At 41.7% G+C, this 16,807-nt stretch overlaps 1 protein-coding gene across 5 annotated transcripts in view; it reads left to right on the plus strand.

Annotated features, from left to right (window-relative positions):
• The window catches only part of cux1b (cut-like homeobox 1b), a 94,946-nt gene that overhangs the window by 59,071 nt on the left and 19,068 nt on the right, over window positions 1–16,807 (plus strand). For 3 of the 5 annotated variants that reach the window (XM_032590403.1, XM_032590405.1, XM_032590404.1), the window contains exons 9-18: window positions 2,583–2,631; window positions 5,189–5,293; window positions 6,919–7,107; window positions 7,327–7,385; window positions 7,512–7,551; window positions 7,661–7,757; window positions 9,294–10,079; window positions 13,287–13,370; window positions 15,734–15,835; window positions 15,939–16,486. In XM_032590403.1, coding sequence (XP_032446294.1) covers window positions 2,583–2,631; window positions 5,189–5,293; window positions 6,919–7,107; window positions 7,327–7,385; window positions 7,512–7,551; window positions 7,661–7,757; window positions 9,294–10,079; window positions 13,287–13,370; window positions 15,734–15,835; window positions 15,939–16,486 — 2,059 coding nt within the window. The remainder of the gene's footprint in view (window positions 1–2,582; window positions 2,632–5,188; window positions 5,294–6,918; window positions 7,108–7,326; window positions 7,386–7,511; window positions 7,552–7,660; window positions 7,758–9,293; window positions 10,080–13,286; window positions 13,371–15,733; window positions 15,836–15,938; window positions 16,487–16,807) is intronic. The other 2 variants (XM_032590406.1, XM_032590407.1) reach the window with 2 other exon arrangements.

Consider the following 16,807-nt stretch of genomic DNA (forward strand, 5'->3'; position numbering starts at 1 on the left):
TCTATACGTCTACCTCTCTGTTCCTGTTTGCCATTTCTCTACAGCGCCTCCCTGTGGTCGCCGCGTTAAGCTTTACATTTCGGCGGTGCGAAACCTCACACCGTCGCCCCGCTTTATTGTTCGGCAATGAATTAGTCGGGCTTTCGGGTCCCGCCCCGCTCGGCGGCCGGGCCGACTGTTATCAGGACGCGCTGAAAATCCTCTTGCCTGTGATCTGCTTTGGCCCTCAGCCTTTATAATTCCCAAATATAGCCAAATCCAAAGGTTATTTAAGAAGACTTTGTGCTTTGATTAAGCGATCACATTTGGAGCAGGAGCGCCGCTGTATTTGGGTTGCATTACCACCCATAAACGCTCTCCATTACAAGCTTTTTGAGCTCGGTGACTTCCTGACCTCGTGTGTGTTTGTGTGTGCATATATGTGTGTGTGGAACGTAGGCTGAGTCCCGCACGGTATAGCTTAGGACTAGATAAAAGCTGTTTGAGGTAGCGTTACCATTATGTTGCCTAAACACACACCAGATCCTTTCAACTATTAAGGAAAGAGTAAAAAAAATAAAGGAAAAAAAAGCGGAGAGCGAAAAAGCTCTCCCACCCACATCTGATTCTTTTTGCTGCATCGCCCGTGGCACAATGTTGACCTAATATCAACTGTGTCTGTTTTGTTAAACACATTCAAATCAGCAGTACGCGAGCCTATGGGACACAGCGCTGTTTCGCATACTGTGACACACAAATACAAAAGCTGCGTGGGCTTATTGGGTTCGCTATCAAAAGATTGCAGTCGGATCAAAAGGTCCTAATGGAGGCAGCGGTGCACATATGTGCTCACGTCTTTGCTCTCGCCGTGTCTTAAATAAGCGGGCCGGTGTGTAGCGTGCTTTCTTTGTGCTGCGCTGAACGCCATTTCTGGGGTCTTTATTTCCGTTCCTTCTTCTGCAGCGCTTCGCAGAAACATTCATTCTCCCTGAAGTTCATGTTTGGTCTTATTACAAGCAGATTTTATTTGTATTTTTCTGGGAATTGATGGGATAGGTTAACACAAAGTAGTGCATTAGTAGGAAGTGGAATGAAATACCTACACTGTTTTAAAGAAATTTGCCAATAAAAATCTGAAAGGTGTGTAGTGCTTTTGTGTTTAACCCCATCTTTACTCACCTGCGTGACGTTGGCTCCTCCGCCTTCTTCGAATCGAACAAAATTAACCTCAGTTTGTGCTTCATTTGTGCCAGTCTTTTCCTTTGGAACTCTTTATATTGGTTTACACAATTCAAAACAGAAAATTACTAGAGTCGGGTGATTAAACACACACACAAAAAAACCCAGATTCTCCTCGTTATTGGAGCCCATTTCCAAAATCTACAACCATCTAACACAGTTAGAGCTGTAGTAGAAAGAGTTGGATCTATTCCTTTACCAAATTTAGCCTCTGCAGCAAAACTTGAGTGTCTATGAATTTTGATTTTCATTGACACTCATAAATCCTGACTTGAATTATTTTACTAAGAGTTTGAACATGTGCAAAGTTGGTAAAGTTACCTAAACAGATTGTGATCGCATTAAAATCTACCGAAAACATTCAAATTCAAAAATACCTTTATTGATCCCAAAAGGAAATAAAATGATGTATTAACTCGTCTTAATTCACGATTCTTCAAAGAGCTACTATAGAAGGTGATGACTGTGGACAGGAAGGATCTCCTGTAGCAGTCTGTATTACAGCAGCTTTGAAGTAACCTCTGACTGAAGACACTATTTTATGAAGAGGATACTCAGGATTGTCCATAATTTTCTTAATTTTATGTTAAACAAGAAAGCATAGAAACAAATGCACAATAAAAAAAAAACCATGTATGCCTATGAGCTTTAAGGTACGAAGAACTCAGATGTTCTAATTTTTATTTGTAGAAAAATGATCAAAAGAAGTTCAAAAAATATTCATAGGTAAGATTCATCCAGACCTGAAAATGAGCATAAATAATGTTTTGATGAGAAAATTAAAAGTTTAAACGCATCAACTTTTATTTAACATTTACATTTCCCCTGTTTGAAGGCAGATGGTTGGCGTTTACATCACCTTCACGGAAAACGTGAACAACTTTTTCAGTGTCCGTTTTTCTTTTTTTTCTTTTTTTTTGCATGGATGTATTCTTACCGTCTGTCCTCTAGCAAGTGAGAGGTGAACCCTGGCCTCCATCCAGACCATTAGTCAGACACAATCACACAGCTTCATAGCAGATTAGTCTGCTGTATTAGGACTTAGAGCTCTATTAATGTAATCCCTCTGTTTTAGTGTGGCCTGGGGTTTAGGGGGCTTACATGTGCACACTCACACGCATAGGCACACATGTGCACTTAAATACATGTATGCAAGCATGCGAGCTGTTTGAGTAATGGAGTTTTACAATCAGTGGATTAAGGTGAAATTTAGACGGTAGCTAAATGGAGGCCGAGTTCGTGAGCAAAATGTTCTTTTATTTCCGGGAACCTGCAAAGTTTTCCCTCCTCCTCCCCTCACTGTGAGCTCTGTTTGCCGTTTCATCGTGTTTTGTCCGTTGATTAATCGGACATGTCTCTTTCAGGGCTGACGAGATTGAGATGGTGATGACGGACTTGGAAAGAGCCAATCAGGTAATTCACTCAGTGTCATGTTACCGTTTTATTAAAAATTGCCCGTCACTCAGAGAAGTTAGACTTTGGACATGAATTTGCAGAATCAATTGGCCAAAATTTCAGTCAATCGTTTAGTTTATTTTTTTTTATTTAACAGCAAATGGCCAAGGTAAAAAAAAAAAAAATTGCTTTCACTTTTTCCAATCTGGATATGTTTTGAGAAAAAAGAATGAATATGGCAAGATATTTGTTTCCAGTCACTTTAATCTGTTCAGTAATTTTCATATTAGAACGTTATAGTAGTCAGAGATAATCTATATCTGTAACGAAGCGATCTTTTGAAACTTTTTCCAGTTTACAGCAACTCCCAGCATGACTTCGATGAGTTTCATCAAAATTTGTTTGTTTAATAGGTGAAGACATTCTAGGCTCTTAGTGTTTTTAGACAAGAAAAGCTGTGCATACAAGTAGGAGCTCAAGATCATGGGAACTTTATGATAAAAAATGAGCCTTGGATGTTGACATGTCATGATGAGAAAAGGAAACATTTTTCACAGCAAAACAAGCTCAGCGCCTCACTATCTTAAGATAACCAGCCAGTGAAACTTGTAACAAAAAACCCAAAATTATATCATTTTGAGACGATTTTAAGGAAATGATCACAGCAAAATGGGCTTGATCCTGTGCTCCTGAGTTAATAAAACTGTTAAGCTTGAAAGTGAATGGAAAATTGTTAAAATTACACATTAGGCATGGATTTGTAGAATAGTTTTTTTTTGCATTATTATCTAAGTTTTCACAATGGAGATGTAGGAAAATTCAAAGTGCAAAAAAACCCCCCATTAAAACATTTGTTTCCACGCTTTTGTTTTGGTTCCGTTTCCATCAGATCTACAGCTAATCTGTAGATGGTTTTATCACAAACATTTCATGCACAGCATTTAGGCTTTGAAATAATTGAACGCTCAGTGACATGTTGGTTTGAATAAGCTTCAGGTGGCTGTCTCTCAGGTGATGCGATGTGGTTTTGTTGTTTGCAGAACTCTGATGCTGAACTCCAAACACACAGAAATGACATCAACGTGTTCGTCTGTAATGCTCTAAGATGTTACGTGTGGAAAACTGTGAATTTTAAAATGGAGAAAGCATGTAGGAAAAAAACCCCCCAAAAAAACAACAACTTTCAACCAAACGCCTGCCGTCTGTGTAAACCCTCCGACGCTGAGCTAAAAACGCGAACCGGGGGTAAAATAAGAATCTTTCTGACCGAGTCATTCCTTCATTATGTGTAAACAGGCGCTGCTGCTGTTTTAACTCGACCCCACCCTTGTCGTCTTTGCTGCAGAAAATACTCACCTGAGCGTCAGCTGTGTATTAATCTGTGGCTGAAAATAGTCCCGAACAAGCGGCCTATTTGTTCTACTTTGAGCAGCGCTAATGTCCAGCTGGTTTTAAGGAATTATTAAGCTCTTTCTAAAAATGCACCGTGTATTTTTGACTATTTTAAACCCAAGAGAAAAAATTGTGCTGCTACTTTTTCTTTCCTTTTGACTGGAAAAATAGGCATTGTTACTCATAATTGCTTACCAGTTCAAAAGCTATGAAAACTATCCCCTGTATTAAAAACATGAATCTTTAAATAGAGCGAACACCTACTGAGTTCATCCAGCTGGAGCGAAGCTCCCAGCATTCCCTCTGCCCTGGCGTTGTTAAAAATCCCTTTGCTATCTGTTAATGTCATTGTTGTTAACATTCATTGTTAGGCCAAGAGTATGATTTTGGTTAAAGGGCCAGCATAGGCATGCAATGTTAATATTAGCCCAAAGGTTAACGCTCCGACTATAATGCCACTCATACACACACACACTCTCGCGCTGTTCACACTTTTGATTTGAGGTTTACTGAGGGTGACAGCGTGGCCCGCAGCTCAGTCAGACTTTTTAGAAGCTTTTACGAGAAGAAAATGGAAAACAGGACTTTTTTTTCCTTCTTTCCTTTTTTTTTTTTTTTGTCTGGCCTGGCACTTTAACTCCCACCCAGTCAATAACAGCTCTCAAGATGGTTGCAATTAGGAACGCTGTGAAATCGGCTCCCTGTAACTCCTAATGATGGCAAGTTGGGCCAGTGTAGCAGATGATTCCAGACTAGAGCATGGCCGAGTGGTTGTAAATGTACAGCCATGCTTATTATTTCTGTTCTTCAGGGAAATATATTATGATTTATGAAGAAAATCAATTTATTTATTTATTTATTTATTTTACATTTTGAATATTCCCCCCGTCGTGTTATTGAGCATTTTGTTTAGGCTGTAAAGGGGGCCCATTTCCTTTCGTATACAAACGCTTCACAGCATGATGGCGGATTGTGTAATGGAAAACCTTTACGCCTTCACTTTATTACCTTTGGCTCCACGCTCGCGCGCGCTTTAGGGGATTCGCTTTTCTGCGCCGCGAAGTGAGCGTCCTTACATTTTTGATCAATGACTGTAAAGAAACAGTTGGTGCCGATCAAATTGAATTGGGTTCCCAGCCTAATAACCATCTCATCTCCAGTTTACGTTTCTGTTTGTTTCCAGCGAGCGGAGGCGGCACAGAGAGAGGCGGAGGCGCTCCGAGAGCAGCTGTCATCGTCTAACCAATCCCAGCAGCTCAGCAGTCCCACCAAGGCCGACCCTGACTCGGTAACCCACTTTCGTTGCCTCGCTGATTGGTTGGTGGAAAGCTGCTGATTGGATAAAACTCCCTTTTTCTAACCTGGAAGTGTTTGGTTGTTTATATTTTATGCAGCTGTATTCACTGAATTGAGCAGTTATTCTGTGGGAACATCAGTGATGGTGTTCAGAGCCAAAAGGGCTTTTTTTTTTCTTTCTTTTTTTTTTTTTTTTTTAGAAGAATGTAAAGCTGCAGATTTTGATTTTAATATTTTTGTCCAAATCTGGATGAAAACTGAATAATATAATTGAGTAGGGAGAAATGATTCAAGTTTCCTGTTCTGTTTTCCCAGATTATTCTGGGGGAAAAAATGAGTTAATTTTCTGACAGTTTATGCAGAATAGATCAGGGGTGTCCAAAGTGGGGCCCAGGGGCCACTGGTGCCCCTTGGATGTTTTTGTGGCCCCTAATTGCTTCTTTATTTTGATAATTAGACAAATGATTTCTACAAATAAGCTTAAAAACCTCATTACTTCAAAAATAGTTGAGATAAGAAAACTAGTTGAAAATACTTTTTTCCTCAACAGAATTATATTGTTGACAACACAGCCAAAATAAGTTAAAGTTTGGTAATTAGGAAAATACAAATCTGAAGATTCCATTGTGTTGAGATAATAAGAAAACTGTATTATAATGTAATGAAGCAATTAAACTGTACACAGATGAAAACGAGCGTTTTTCTCAACGACTAAACAGAAGTGAAATTGCTCTCGTGTCAAAGCGATTCAGATTTCATTATCTTGAGATAAGGCGGTAAAACTAATGGCAGCAAACTGAAGCCCCCTTTATCTCGAGATAGTGAGATAATAAAAACTGTCATTAACAACAAAAAGAGCTGCAGGAGTCCTAATCATGTGATATGTTTAAATGATCATACATTTAAATCACATTTTAAAGTACCAATATTACTGTTATCACAACAAAAATGAGCCATGAATTATATTATCTTCAATTTTTCCATTTATTAAAAGTGTCATCACTCGGGGGGGTGGGGGAAGCAGTAGATTTCATTCTGGGATGGTGAAATAATGGTTTTGTTTTGATAACAAAGCAATCTGGACTGATTATCTCGGGTGACATGACGAAAAAAATCACTGCAATATTGTGTGAAGCTGTAATTAGCAAATGATGCCAAAATACTAAATTGAGCAGCTTGTTTCTACACACTGATAAAAGTCTAAATCTGTTCATTACATTTGTGGTGTTTTTATCATTACTGCACGGTTTTATATGACTAATAATTAACCCTAAAATGCTATTAAAGATGGAAGTTAATCCAATTTATGTGAAATGTTTGCATAAACTAAAATATTTAAACATTTGAGGAAATTTTTTGATGATTTTGTGTCCAGAAGAGTCAGTTTTACGTTCATAAAGGACTAGGAACTGTGAGTTTTTTTTAGGTTTTTTTTTAGCTTGATTCAGTGGTAAATGAAACTTTACAACATATGCCGTCATGGATTGTTTTGGCTTATTACTATTGGCAAATGAGTTTATTCGCAAGGAAGTTTCTTTATAGACTCTAAATAAAGATTTGAAGAAGTTCAAATAATGAAAGTTTTTTGGGTTTTTTTCTCCTCTTTCTTGCCCGCAGGATCAGGCGTCAGAGGTGGCGTCGCACTCGAACCTGGAGGCGGAGCTCAGGGCCAAAGAAAGGGAGACCGCCCAGCTGGTGGAGGATGTCCAGAGACTGCAGGCCAGCCTGACCAAACTCCGTGAGACCACCAACTCCCAGATCTCCCAGCTGGAGCAGCAGCTTAGCAGCAAGTCTGCAGTTCTCAAGGTATATAAACAAAGCATCCAACTTCCTCACTTTTCTCTTCTTTTCTTTTTTTGGCACGGGATTTCTACTCTTCAGTCATAAATTGTTTTTAGGACTCTGTAACTTCTTCCCATTTTCCCCTTTTTCCACTCCGCGTTGTAATAATCGTGTTCATCTCGACTAAAGCCGCTGGAACGTTTCCATGAAATGTTCACTTTTCATCTCGTTGTGATCCATCAGGAACTGGAGGAGAAACTGGAAAGGCAAGCCGACTATGAGGAGGTCAAGAAGGAACTAAGGTGGGGTTAAAATGATAAACACTTTTGAATACAGTTATGTGAAAACCAGAGGAATATCCTCATTTCACTTGGTTGAAATGAGGATGCGTTTTAGTGAGCTGAAAGTTTCTTCTTTTATCCCCTCAGCATCCTTAAGACGATGGAGTTTGGAACCAACTCAGTGCAGGTAAAAACACTAAATTCACGTCTAATGGGTGGGAATTGAAGACCTGAAGGTATAAACAAAAATCAACAAACGCTCATCACCTCTTCGTTCCACTTGTCGTCCTCGTCAGGACTCGTCCAAACCTCTGGAGGTGCTGCTGCTGGAGAAGAACCGGACTATTCAGTCGGAGAGCGCCGCTATGCGCATCGCCAACACGGAGCTGAGCGGTAAGTTCGAGTCGATGCCGGTGTCAGGTGTGGGGTAAGAGGCCTGGAGAAGTCCACAAAAACTTCGATGGCTGAAAGTTTTGCTTTGTACGAGGCTGAACAGGAATGTAGAGCGAGGCAGAGATGTGTAGGCATGCACAGTGGCATCAAAAGGTCTTTTTTTCTATACATGTTTCTAGAGTAAACCGTTTAGAGGAAGGATCAGAGGAATGAAAACTCGCCGTAAGTTATAAAGTGAATCAGTTTAAGGTGTTATATTCTTGTTCTAAATATGACCTAAGCATCTCAAAGTACAAAACTAGATGAAAGACATCAAGATTGTATCAGAAAATGAGAAAAACCAATCCTTTTTGGGTGGAATTATTCCATGTTTTGCCGTTGTCTTTCACTGAAACAGAACTTCTGTCTGGGGTTCTAAGACTTTTGATGCCACTTCATGTTGGTTGGCAGGTTCCTTTTCTCTGAGAATACTTAAATATTTCATTTTCGATTGAATTATTTAAACATTGCCACCGCCAAACACAGATTTATCGTTTTAAAACGGGGGGTAGGGAGGAGCCCCGTTGTGTGACTGTGAAACCTTTGTTGTGGTACAGAGATGTTGCTTTTGCCTCTCGTTTTGCAGAAAAGCATGTGTTGTGTCTTTTTATAAATGCACCAGCAGCCAGTTCAACCTGAAAGGTAAAAAAGGAAAACAAATCCTAGCATTGTACAACAACAACAACAAAAAAAAAAGGAGGACACCATCCTCTGTTCTTTACATCAGGACTCGGCTGCCCTCTCCAAACTGTTTATGGGTTTGAAATGTCATTGCTTTAGGCTTGAATAGCTGAATAGCTTAGAATTGATTAACATTCACAGTGAGAGGAGCTTACTGTCTTATTCGATCATGTTAAAGTCTCAATGGTTACGCATTAAAATAATTCTCCCAAGCGCTCAATGGGATGAATTCTAGTCGTTAAGACTGGAGAAATATAGTTTATGTCTGCATGTTCTGGTTATTGTAAAAAAAAAAAAAAATATTGCTGTTTTTTTTCCATTTGATAAAAGTTTGAGATCTTTTTTTGTAGCTGAAGTGTTGTTGTTGTTTTTTTTTTTTTAAATGAACACTTTTAAATGAAAAGACTGTGACGCAGCATCTGCAGTGAACTGCGAAGATCGTTGAAGTGGACTCGCCCGGTCTTATTGACTCCATCAGGAAACCTTTTGTTTTGTTTCTTTGTAAACTCTGTTCAGCTACCTCTAGAGACCGAGCCTGTGGCCAGGCTAATCTGCCCGCGTGGCACGGTGACAACTGTTTTGTTTTTGTCCTGTTTCCTTCCAGGCTGTGGCTTACAAGAAAGGTTGAAATCACAAATGCATGGGCACTTTGTCTGGGGGGGGATTGGCAAAAAAGGAAAGTTCACTAATTTAAAAAAAAAAAAAAAAAAAAAAAACTTCACAAAAATAACTTTTTTTTTTTTGCTCTCTCTTGTTTTGGAACCCCCTTTTTTGTTGACTCCCCCATAATGCATTGTGCTTTGACCTTTCTTGTAGGGTCAGCCGGGCGGAAAGGGACAGAAGAGTCCGCAGCGAAGGAGGATGCCGTCAACAGCGACCCCTCTCTCCCTTCATCCTCCTCCTCTTCCTCTCAGCACCACTTATCTCGCGCTCACGTAGACCCCCTGAACGCCGCCGCCATCAGCAGCGAAGCCCCGCCCTTCACCCCGACGGGCATCGGACAGGAGCTGTACTCCCCTGTTTTCCCCCTGGTCGGCAGCAAGATGGCGCTGAACTCTCTGATTCAGCGGCAGCTCCTCCAAACGTTCTACTCCAAAGCTCTGCAGGACTCGTCGGGGATCCACAGCGGCGCCCTGCTGTTCACGCCCTTCACCCCGGCGCTCAGCTCCCTCCCTACCTCCAACCCCGGCTCGGCCTCGGCCGCCGTCCCGCTGGCGGCCAGCAGTCCCCAGCCGCCCCCTGCCAGCCCCGACATGGCTCCCGTCAACGGGAGCGGCACGGCGGGCGGCGCCCCGTCGCCATCACCCAGCCACTCGGACGCTGCCACCGCCGGCAGCGGCGTCCTGGACGGGGAGGACATGGACACGGCCGAGATCGCCCGGCAGGTGAAAGAGCAGCTGATCAAGCACAACATTGGCCAGCGAGTGTTCGGCCACTACGTGCTGGGACTCTCTCAGGGCTCGGTCAGCGAGATCCTGGCCCGACCCAAGCCCTGGAACAAGCTGACCATCCGGGGGAAGGAGCCCTTCCACAAGATGAGGCAGTTCCTGGCCGACGAGCAGAACATCCTGGCGCTGAGGAGCATCCAGGGGCGACAGAGAGGTTAGTATGTGTCTTTAACGCAGGGGTGTCAAACTCATTTTAATTTTGGTGTTATATCTAGATTATGAATGTTCTCAAAGGGCCATTTGTGCCAGAAGGCATTGATAATACTCATTAACAAACTGTTAAAATACTAATAACAGTCCGTCTGCATACGATGAGTACTTCTTAAAGGGACAACATTATGGAAAATTGACATTTTTGAGCTTTACATCATGTTATAACGTTATTCCCTCATCAATAACATACTTGGAGTGTTGCTTTAATCTCCCTTGGCAACAACTCAGATGTGCAAAATGCTTGACAGGACCAAGTACCTCCTCCTTAAGGCGGAGTTTCAGAAAGAGCAGGAAGGAGTTTTTAAAGAGACAGAGGCCCAATTTCAAGGTGTTAATTTACAAAGTCACATTTCTTTTAAGTCATCTTTGATATACAGTATTTTTAGAACGACTAAAAGTTACCAAGTGATTGTGTTATAAAATGGCACAATGTGCCTGCAAAATACATAACACTGCCTCTTTAAAATTAAATGTTGAACATATTTTCACACTGATCAGTCCCTCCAGGATTTTGCTTTGCTTTGTTTTTGGAATCAAAACAAAGCCAACATTATGCGAGACATTATGCAATATTTGTGCTTACTTATGATGGTAAATAGGACTCTTTGTTACTCGACACATCGATCATACTATTAACTTTACATCAATCAGACTGAGGTAGCAGTGTTGTAGTAGTAGTAAGAAATACTGCCACCTACAGGTGATAATTAGCATCACTTAAACCCGATGTCTGATCATTTTTGCTGAAAATTTCCAAAAAACAAGTCGCTGCACTTTTTCGCACTGAGTGAATTGATGCGAGAAAGTGCGTTGATTTCTGCATGAATTTCCACGATTGTGGAATCGTGATAAAACTGGAGGGACTGACTGATGTATTTTGCCAGTATGCAGATTAAAAACTGCCTTGATTTAATTGATAAAATATTTAAGCTCACAACTGTCATCTTGAAGGTTTAAACCACCCGACCCACATAAAAAAAAAAAAAAACTATGGCGGGCCAGATTTGGTCCACTGGCCTTGAGTTTGACATATGTGCTTAAAATGGATCTCTTTGTGTGTGTGCGTGTGTGCGCGCGTGGGTGTGTGTGTGTGTGTGCGTGCGCAGAGCTATTGATTAGCTTGTCGATACAGACTATCTTTTTTTTTTTCCATTTTTCTTTCTGCCTCCCGCCTCCTGTGCTGTCCCACACCTGTGTGTACTGAATGAGTTCCTAGTCACACACCGATCCCAAGAGCCTGTCCTCGCTATTGTGATCAATACAGAAACCTTTCACACATCAATGGTATTGATCGGTAGGGAACCAGGAGGAAGACAGGGATGTACTGTTAACTGCGGGGTAGATTCGATTAGCCCCGGCTCGCTTTTCTTAACGCATCAGGACATTTCTGATTGAAGGTGGCCTCGGTGGAACAAAAGTATAATAAAATGAACCTGCACTTTGTCTGCCTCTGCGTCAGCCATGCTACGCACGAGTCTCTGTTTCTGCTGTGGCTTTTATCGGGCAGAAGTTTAACTACCGCTCCAGCCACAGGTGCTAAACGTCAGCGCATTCACAGGGGAATCTCAATAAATACAAATATATTGACAAGTTGTATTTTTTTTTGTGGACTTTAGTTGGAAAAAGTGAAAGGGATTTAATTGAAGTGTTTGTTTTTGTTCATTTAGGTGATTTTTGGCTCACAGCCATCAAGAAGCTACATTGAAAATTGAAAGACCAACACTAGCAGATGATATGGCTCCCCAAATGTCAATGTCAATTATTTATAAAGCACTTTAAAACAATGTGCTGTAAAACAAATGTAAAGAAAACAGTAGTTATAATAATAGTAAGGTAAAAAGTAATAAGATCTCCCCATAAAACAGGAAAAAGAACAGATATGTCACGCTGTCGAGCTTCATTTTACTGCGATACCGCGTTAAATCATCTCTGGAGGGACTCATCGTCCAAGCTGCTGCATTGTGGAGTCTCCGTCACAACTCTTCCTTTAGTCTCTGTCAACTTCTTTCGCAAATGAAATCCAAAATTAACTTTTACATTTTTTTTTTTCTCTCCCCGCAAGGAGTCTCTTTTTGTGGGCTCTAGTGTCCCTTTTTCAAAGTAGGCTGACAGGAAAGGGGGAAGGAGAGGGGGGAAGACATGCGGTAAACGTCGTCGGGTCCGGGAGTCGAACCCGCGACAGCTGCGTCGAGGCCACGTTGCCTCTGAATGTGGGTCGCGCTAGCCCCTCCGCCACCACGGCACGCCCACTTTTACATTTTTTACTTCCACGCAACTTTTTTTACCTGCCTTGTGCAGAGACGACTATAAAGTCAGCAGTCGGCCCGCTGATTATTTTCTGCTCTAACTTCTCTCGGAAAACAAAACATTGCGATATTGTTGGTACTGATCATTAACATTTTCTTTCGATCATCACAACCCCTCCCTATCTCCTTCAGCTTTAGGATCTTGGTTATAAGTTAGCCTGTCACAATAAGCAATTAATCATTTAATTGCATAATAAATTAAAATGAGCTCCGGATATTTTTTGGGGGGGAGCAGTTTTGTTTACAGAAATTATAATCCATTCCATTTATGATTTTGTTTGTGTGTGTTTTTTATTTCTGATTTTATTTATCGTTTTTGGATCTTGAGCTGCTCCTTGTACATCTAAAAAGTCTTCCAGTTCCAGTGTGTTGATCTTTCAGAGGGTGAACTTACATTATTATCCCATTTTCATTTTATTACTTGAAAATGGTTTTACTGGGACAATTTATCATCCAGCTAAATGTGTTATTGTGACAGGCCTGGTTATAAGATCTACATCAGTTGGGAATGGCTTCAAAATGGCTGAATACTTACTGGGAAATCTCAATTTTAATCCAGTGACACTACCTAAAGTAGCAAACCATTGAGAAACTGGACGTTTGGTTTTCATTCACTGTAAGCCATAATCCTCAAAATGATTGAAATGTAACAAATGAAATTCTAAAATCACTTTTTAATGATATTCTTATTTATAGAGATGCAGCTTTTTCATGTAATGTCCATCAGGCGGAGCAACGTGCAGGACGCTGTGCGGCACCATGTAGTCTAGCTGTAGAAAAAAAAAGACACAAAGCAACACCAAAGTGCTGTAACTTAGTGTGTGGTGTATTGTTTTTAACAGAGGGCTCAGGCCAGCCCCAGCTTAGCCGAGTGTTTCAGGACGCTCCGAAGCGGAGAACCCACTCCGATACACCTTCACACACAGGTCTGTCCCGTCCACATGCAGAGATTCTGGCACGTTTGTGTCTGTGTGGCATGTTTGTGTTGGGGGTAAACCGTATCCATGGTGTGTGTGTGTGTGTGTGCGCGTGCATATGAGTGTGTGACGCCGTTTGTTAATTGCGGGCAGGCATACAGATGTAAATGTGCCTTGAAGGTAACCGCACAGTTCCAGTGACTTGCGTCAAAGGAAAAACCCAGCATGTGTATTTAGGCTTTTTATTGGTAGCTGTTGTTCTGTGGGGAGTGTTTTTATTCGCCGAAGTGTGCATGTATGCACTCCACACACAGAGACGTAGGGGCACTCTCCAGTGCTGTCGCTGTGCCGTTCAGTGGTGGGAATGTTGGTCTTTGTGTTGTGAAATGCAGGCGCCTATCAATTAAATCAGAACGTCATCAAAAAGATCACTTATTTCAGTAATTTCATTCAAGAAATGAAACTCTCCTATAGATTCAACATTAGGGGTGGACATTTATCGTATCGTTTATCAATTATCATTTTCTTATACATTTTCTTGAAACAATGTTAAATACGTTTTTTTTTTTTTTTTCAATTTTCTCTACTGTTTGTTCCATAAGAGCATAAACAAATACCAGTACATTTGAAAATATGAGTAAATCTTGTTACTGTGAACAGTTTGTTGATATAAATCACACTTTTTTTTTCAGATAGTGGCAGGAATGCGCCTGTTTCAAAATGGGAATGGTTTTCAAGGGCATTATTTTTGTTTGTGGCACTATAAATCCCACCTGTCACAGGCAAAAAAGTAAAAAAAGAAAGGATAGAAAAAAAGAATCTTTTTTTAGTCAGAATTTTTAGAGACGCACCAATATAAAAATTTGGGCTGATATGGATGATTGATGTTAATATTGCTTTTATTGCTGATAATATTTGCCAACATTTTATATGTTGGCACCAAGATTAAAAACAAATATCTGTTAATACCTTATTTGTCGGACAGAGATTGATATGGTAAAAAATTACTAATATCGCCTGATGCTGAATGCTAGTACTGATATATTGTGCGTCATTAATGCTGTTATCGCGATGGTACCACAAAATATCACAATAAAATTTGAAATCCACATCACCCACCCCTATATTTTAAGTTTGGCTTACAGCTGATGGAAATTCAAAATGGAGTTTCTCAGAAAAGTTGCATATTACATGAGAGGAAGAACAGACATGTTCTGCACTGGCCCACACGGTCATGCAGAGGACACCCTCCACACACAGGGTGAGCCATAAAAAGTCATCATAAAGAAGAGTGCTGTATCAAAGCACATTAAGGGAAAGTTGGGTGATAGGAAAAACTGTTAAGGACAAAATGGTAAAGGAGCCACAGTTGGTGTACTCCTTTCATTCTGCCTCTCCCGAGCCTGCAACTAAGTCATACCTGAACTAGCTGGAAGAGAACTGGACTGTTTGACAAATCTCTTTTGAGATTTATATAAATTTACGGATTTCATTCCAATTCAGCATTTCATCATGTCTAAAGGCAGCACAGCTATGAGCCATAAGATTTCAGAGCAGCTTCACTGCAAAACCAACATTTTGCCAAGGATTTTAGGCCTAGTTTCTAGTGCAAATACCATAGTACACTTAAAATAAGACAAAATAGACTTACAAGTAACTTTTCAGCAAGAAATGGGAGCTTTTTTAAAAGTAAATAATTCCTTAGTATTGATGAAAAAGGTACTAGTTCCACTGCCAGATTATTTCACTAACAATATGGGAATAATGTCTAATTATAAGTGAAATAATCTGCCAGTGAAACTAGAACTTTTTTGTCAGTATTAAGGAATTACATACTTAAAACAAGCTTGTATGTGTTGCCGAAAAGTTACGTGAATTTCAAGTGTTTTAAGAAGTTTTCACAAGAAACTAAACCAAAAATACTTGGTAAGATTTTGTGTTTTTTTGCGGTGTTCATCCTTCACTTGTGCTGACGAGCTTTCCAGAGATGCTCATTTTATTTTTCTGCTCACACGGCCAAGCGTACCAGCACCTCTGCTGGATCTGACTGAAAGTGCTTGAAGCAAAAGGAGCCCTGACCATGCATTGAACAGACTCAGTCATTTTCTTCAAGCCAGAGATGTGGGTTTTTATTATTACACACCGTGATCACAGAAATAAATGTTTGAAACTGATCACTCTGCTTACTATGAATCCAGGTTTCACTTTTCGAACTGAATTGCTGAGATAAACTTTTTGATGATGATCCAAGTTGCAGAGCTGCATCTGTAGTGAATGTTTATTCATTCTGCTGGTTTTTCCTCCTATTTTATTCTTGACGCCTCTTGTCGTCTTTTCCTGTCCCCACCCGACCCCCCGCATGTCCCTTCCAGGTAACATCACGGCTCGCGTCCGCACCCCGGAGGCGGGCTCGGACGAAGCCATCAAGTCCATCCTGGAACAGGCCAAAAGAGAGCTGCAGGTGCAGAAAGCTGGTGAGTTCTCCTTTATTTCCTCATCTCCACGGTAACCGGAGCGTTAAAGACGGACGCTGCGCCCGTGTCTCTCCTGACTGCCCATTTCCTCTGCTTTTAATAGACCTGTCCCACGCTCAGCCGTCTTACACGGGGCTAAAAGGAGGGGGCGGAGGCGGCGTGGGAGGTGGCGGGGGCAGCGGATCGGACGAAGCAATCCGCTCCATCTTGGAGCAGGCGCGCAGGGAGATGGAGGCTCAGCAGGCGGCGTTGGAGCCCATCCTCAAAGCTTCGTCTTCCTCCTCCGCGTCCCTGTCTCAAAGAGACATCCTGGGCTCGTCTCTCACCGCCCCGCTGCCGCCCTACAACCCCCTGGCGCTCTCCCTCAAGAAGCCGCCGAGCTCCCACTTGTCCTCGCCTCCATCCCCGTCTCCGGTGCTGGACTTCAGCTCCGGCGGGAAGAGAGACGGCCGGGCTTCCTCAGGGATCGACATGTCGGCCGACGGCGCGTTCAGACTGGGCCGGCCCTCGGAGTGCTCCGGCCGCTCCGGGGGTGCCGTGGGAGGGGGATACTGGAGGGAGCAGTGGTGGAGCAACATGCACTCGGACCACCGGAGGGCCATGTCCAGCCAGGTGGGAGAGGACAACCACAACCAGGAGGACTCCAAAGAGGTGAGAACCAAGACGGATGTCCTCCTTCTGATATGAAGTCAGGGTTCCTTCACGGTCCAGAGAATTTATGAAACGTTGAGTTGTTCAAAGTCTGTGTGGTTGTAGAAAAAGACAATTGAGTGGAAAAATGCGGTAGTTCAAGCTGTCACAATGTCTGTCAGAAGTTTATTTGTCTGTCCCTCTCTCAATCTTTCCATTCATATCCATTTGTCTATCAATGCATCCCCCATCTTTGAATCACTCTATTCATCTATTACTGTTTTTGGTTTCCTCCACCATGTGGTGTTGTACTAGTCTCTCTGTCCATATACAGTACAGACC

The sequence above is a fragment of the Xiphophorus hellerii genome, chromosome 18 (genome assembly GCF_003331165.1).
Source record: "Xiphophorus hellerii strain 12219 chromosome 18, Xiphophorus_hellerii-4.1, whole genome shotgun sequence".
Lineage (NCBI taxonomy): Eukaryota > Metazoa > Chordata > Actinopteri > Cyprinodontiformes > Poeciliidae > Xiphophorus > Xiphophorus hellerii.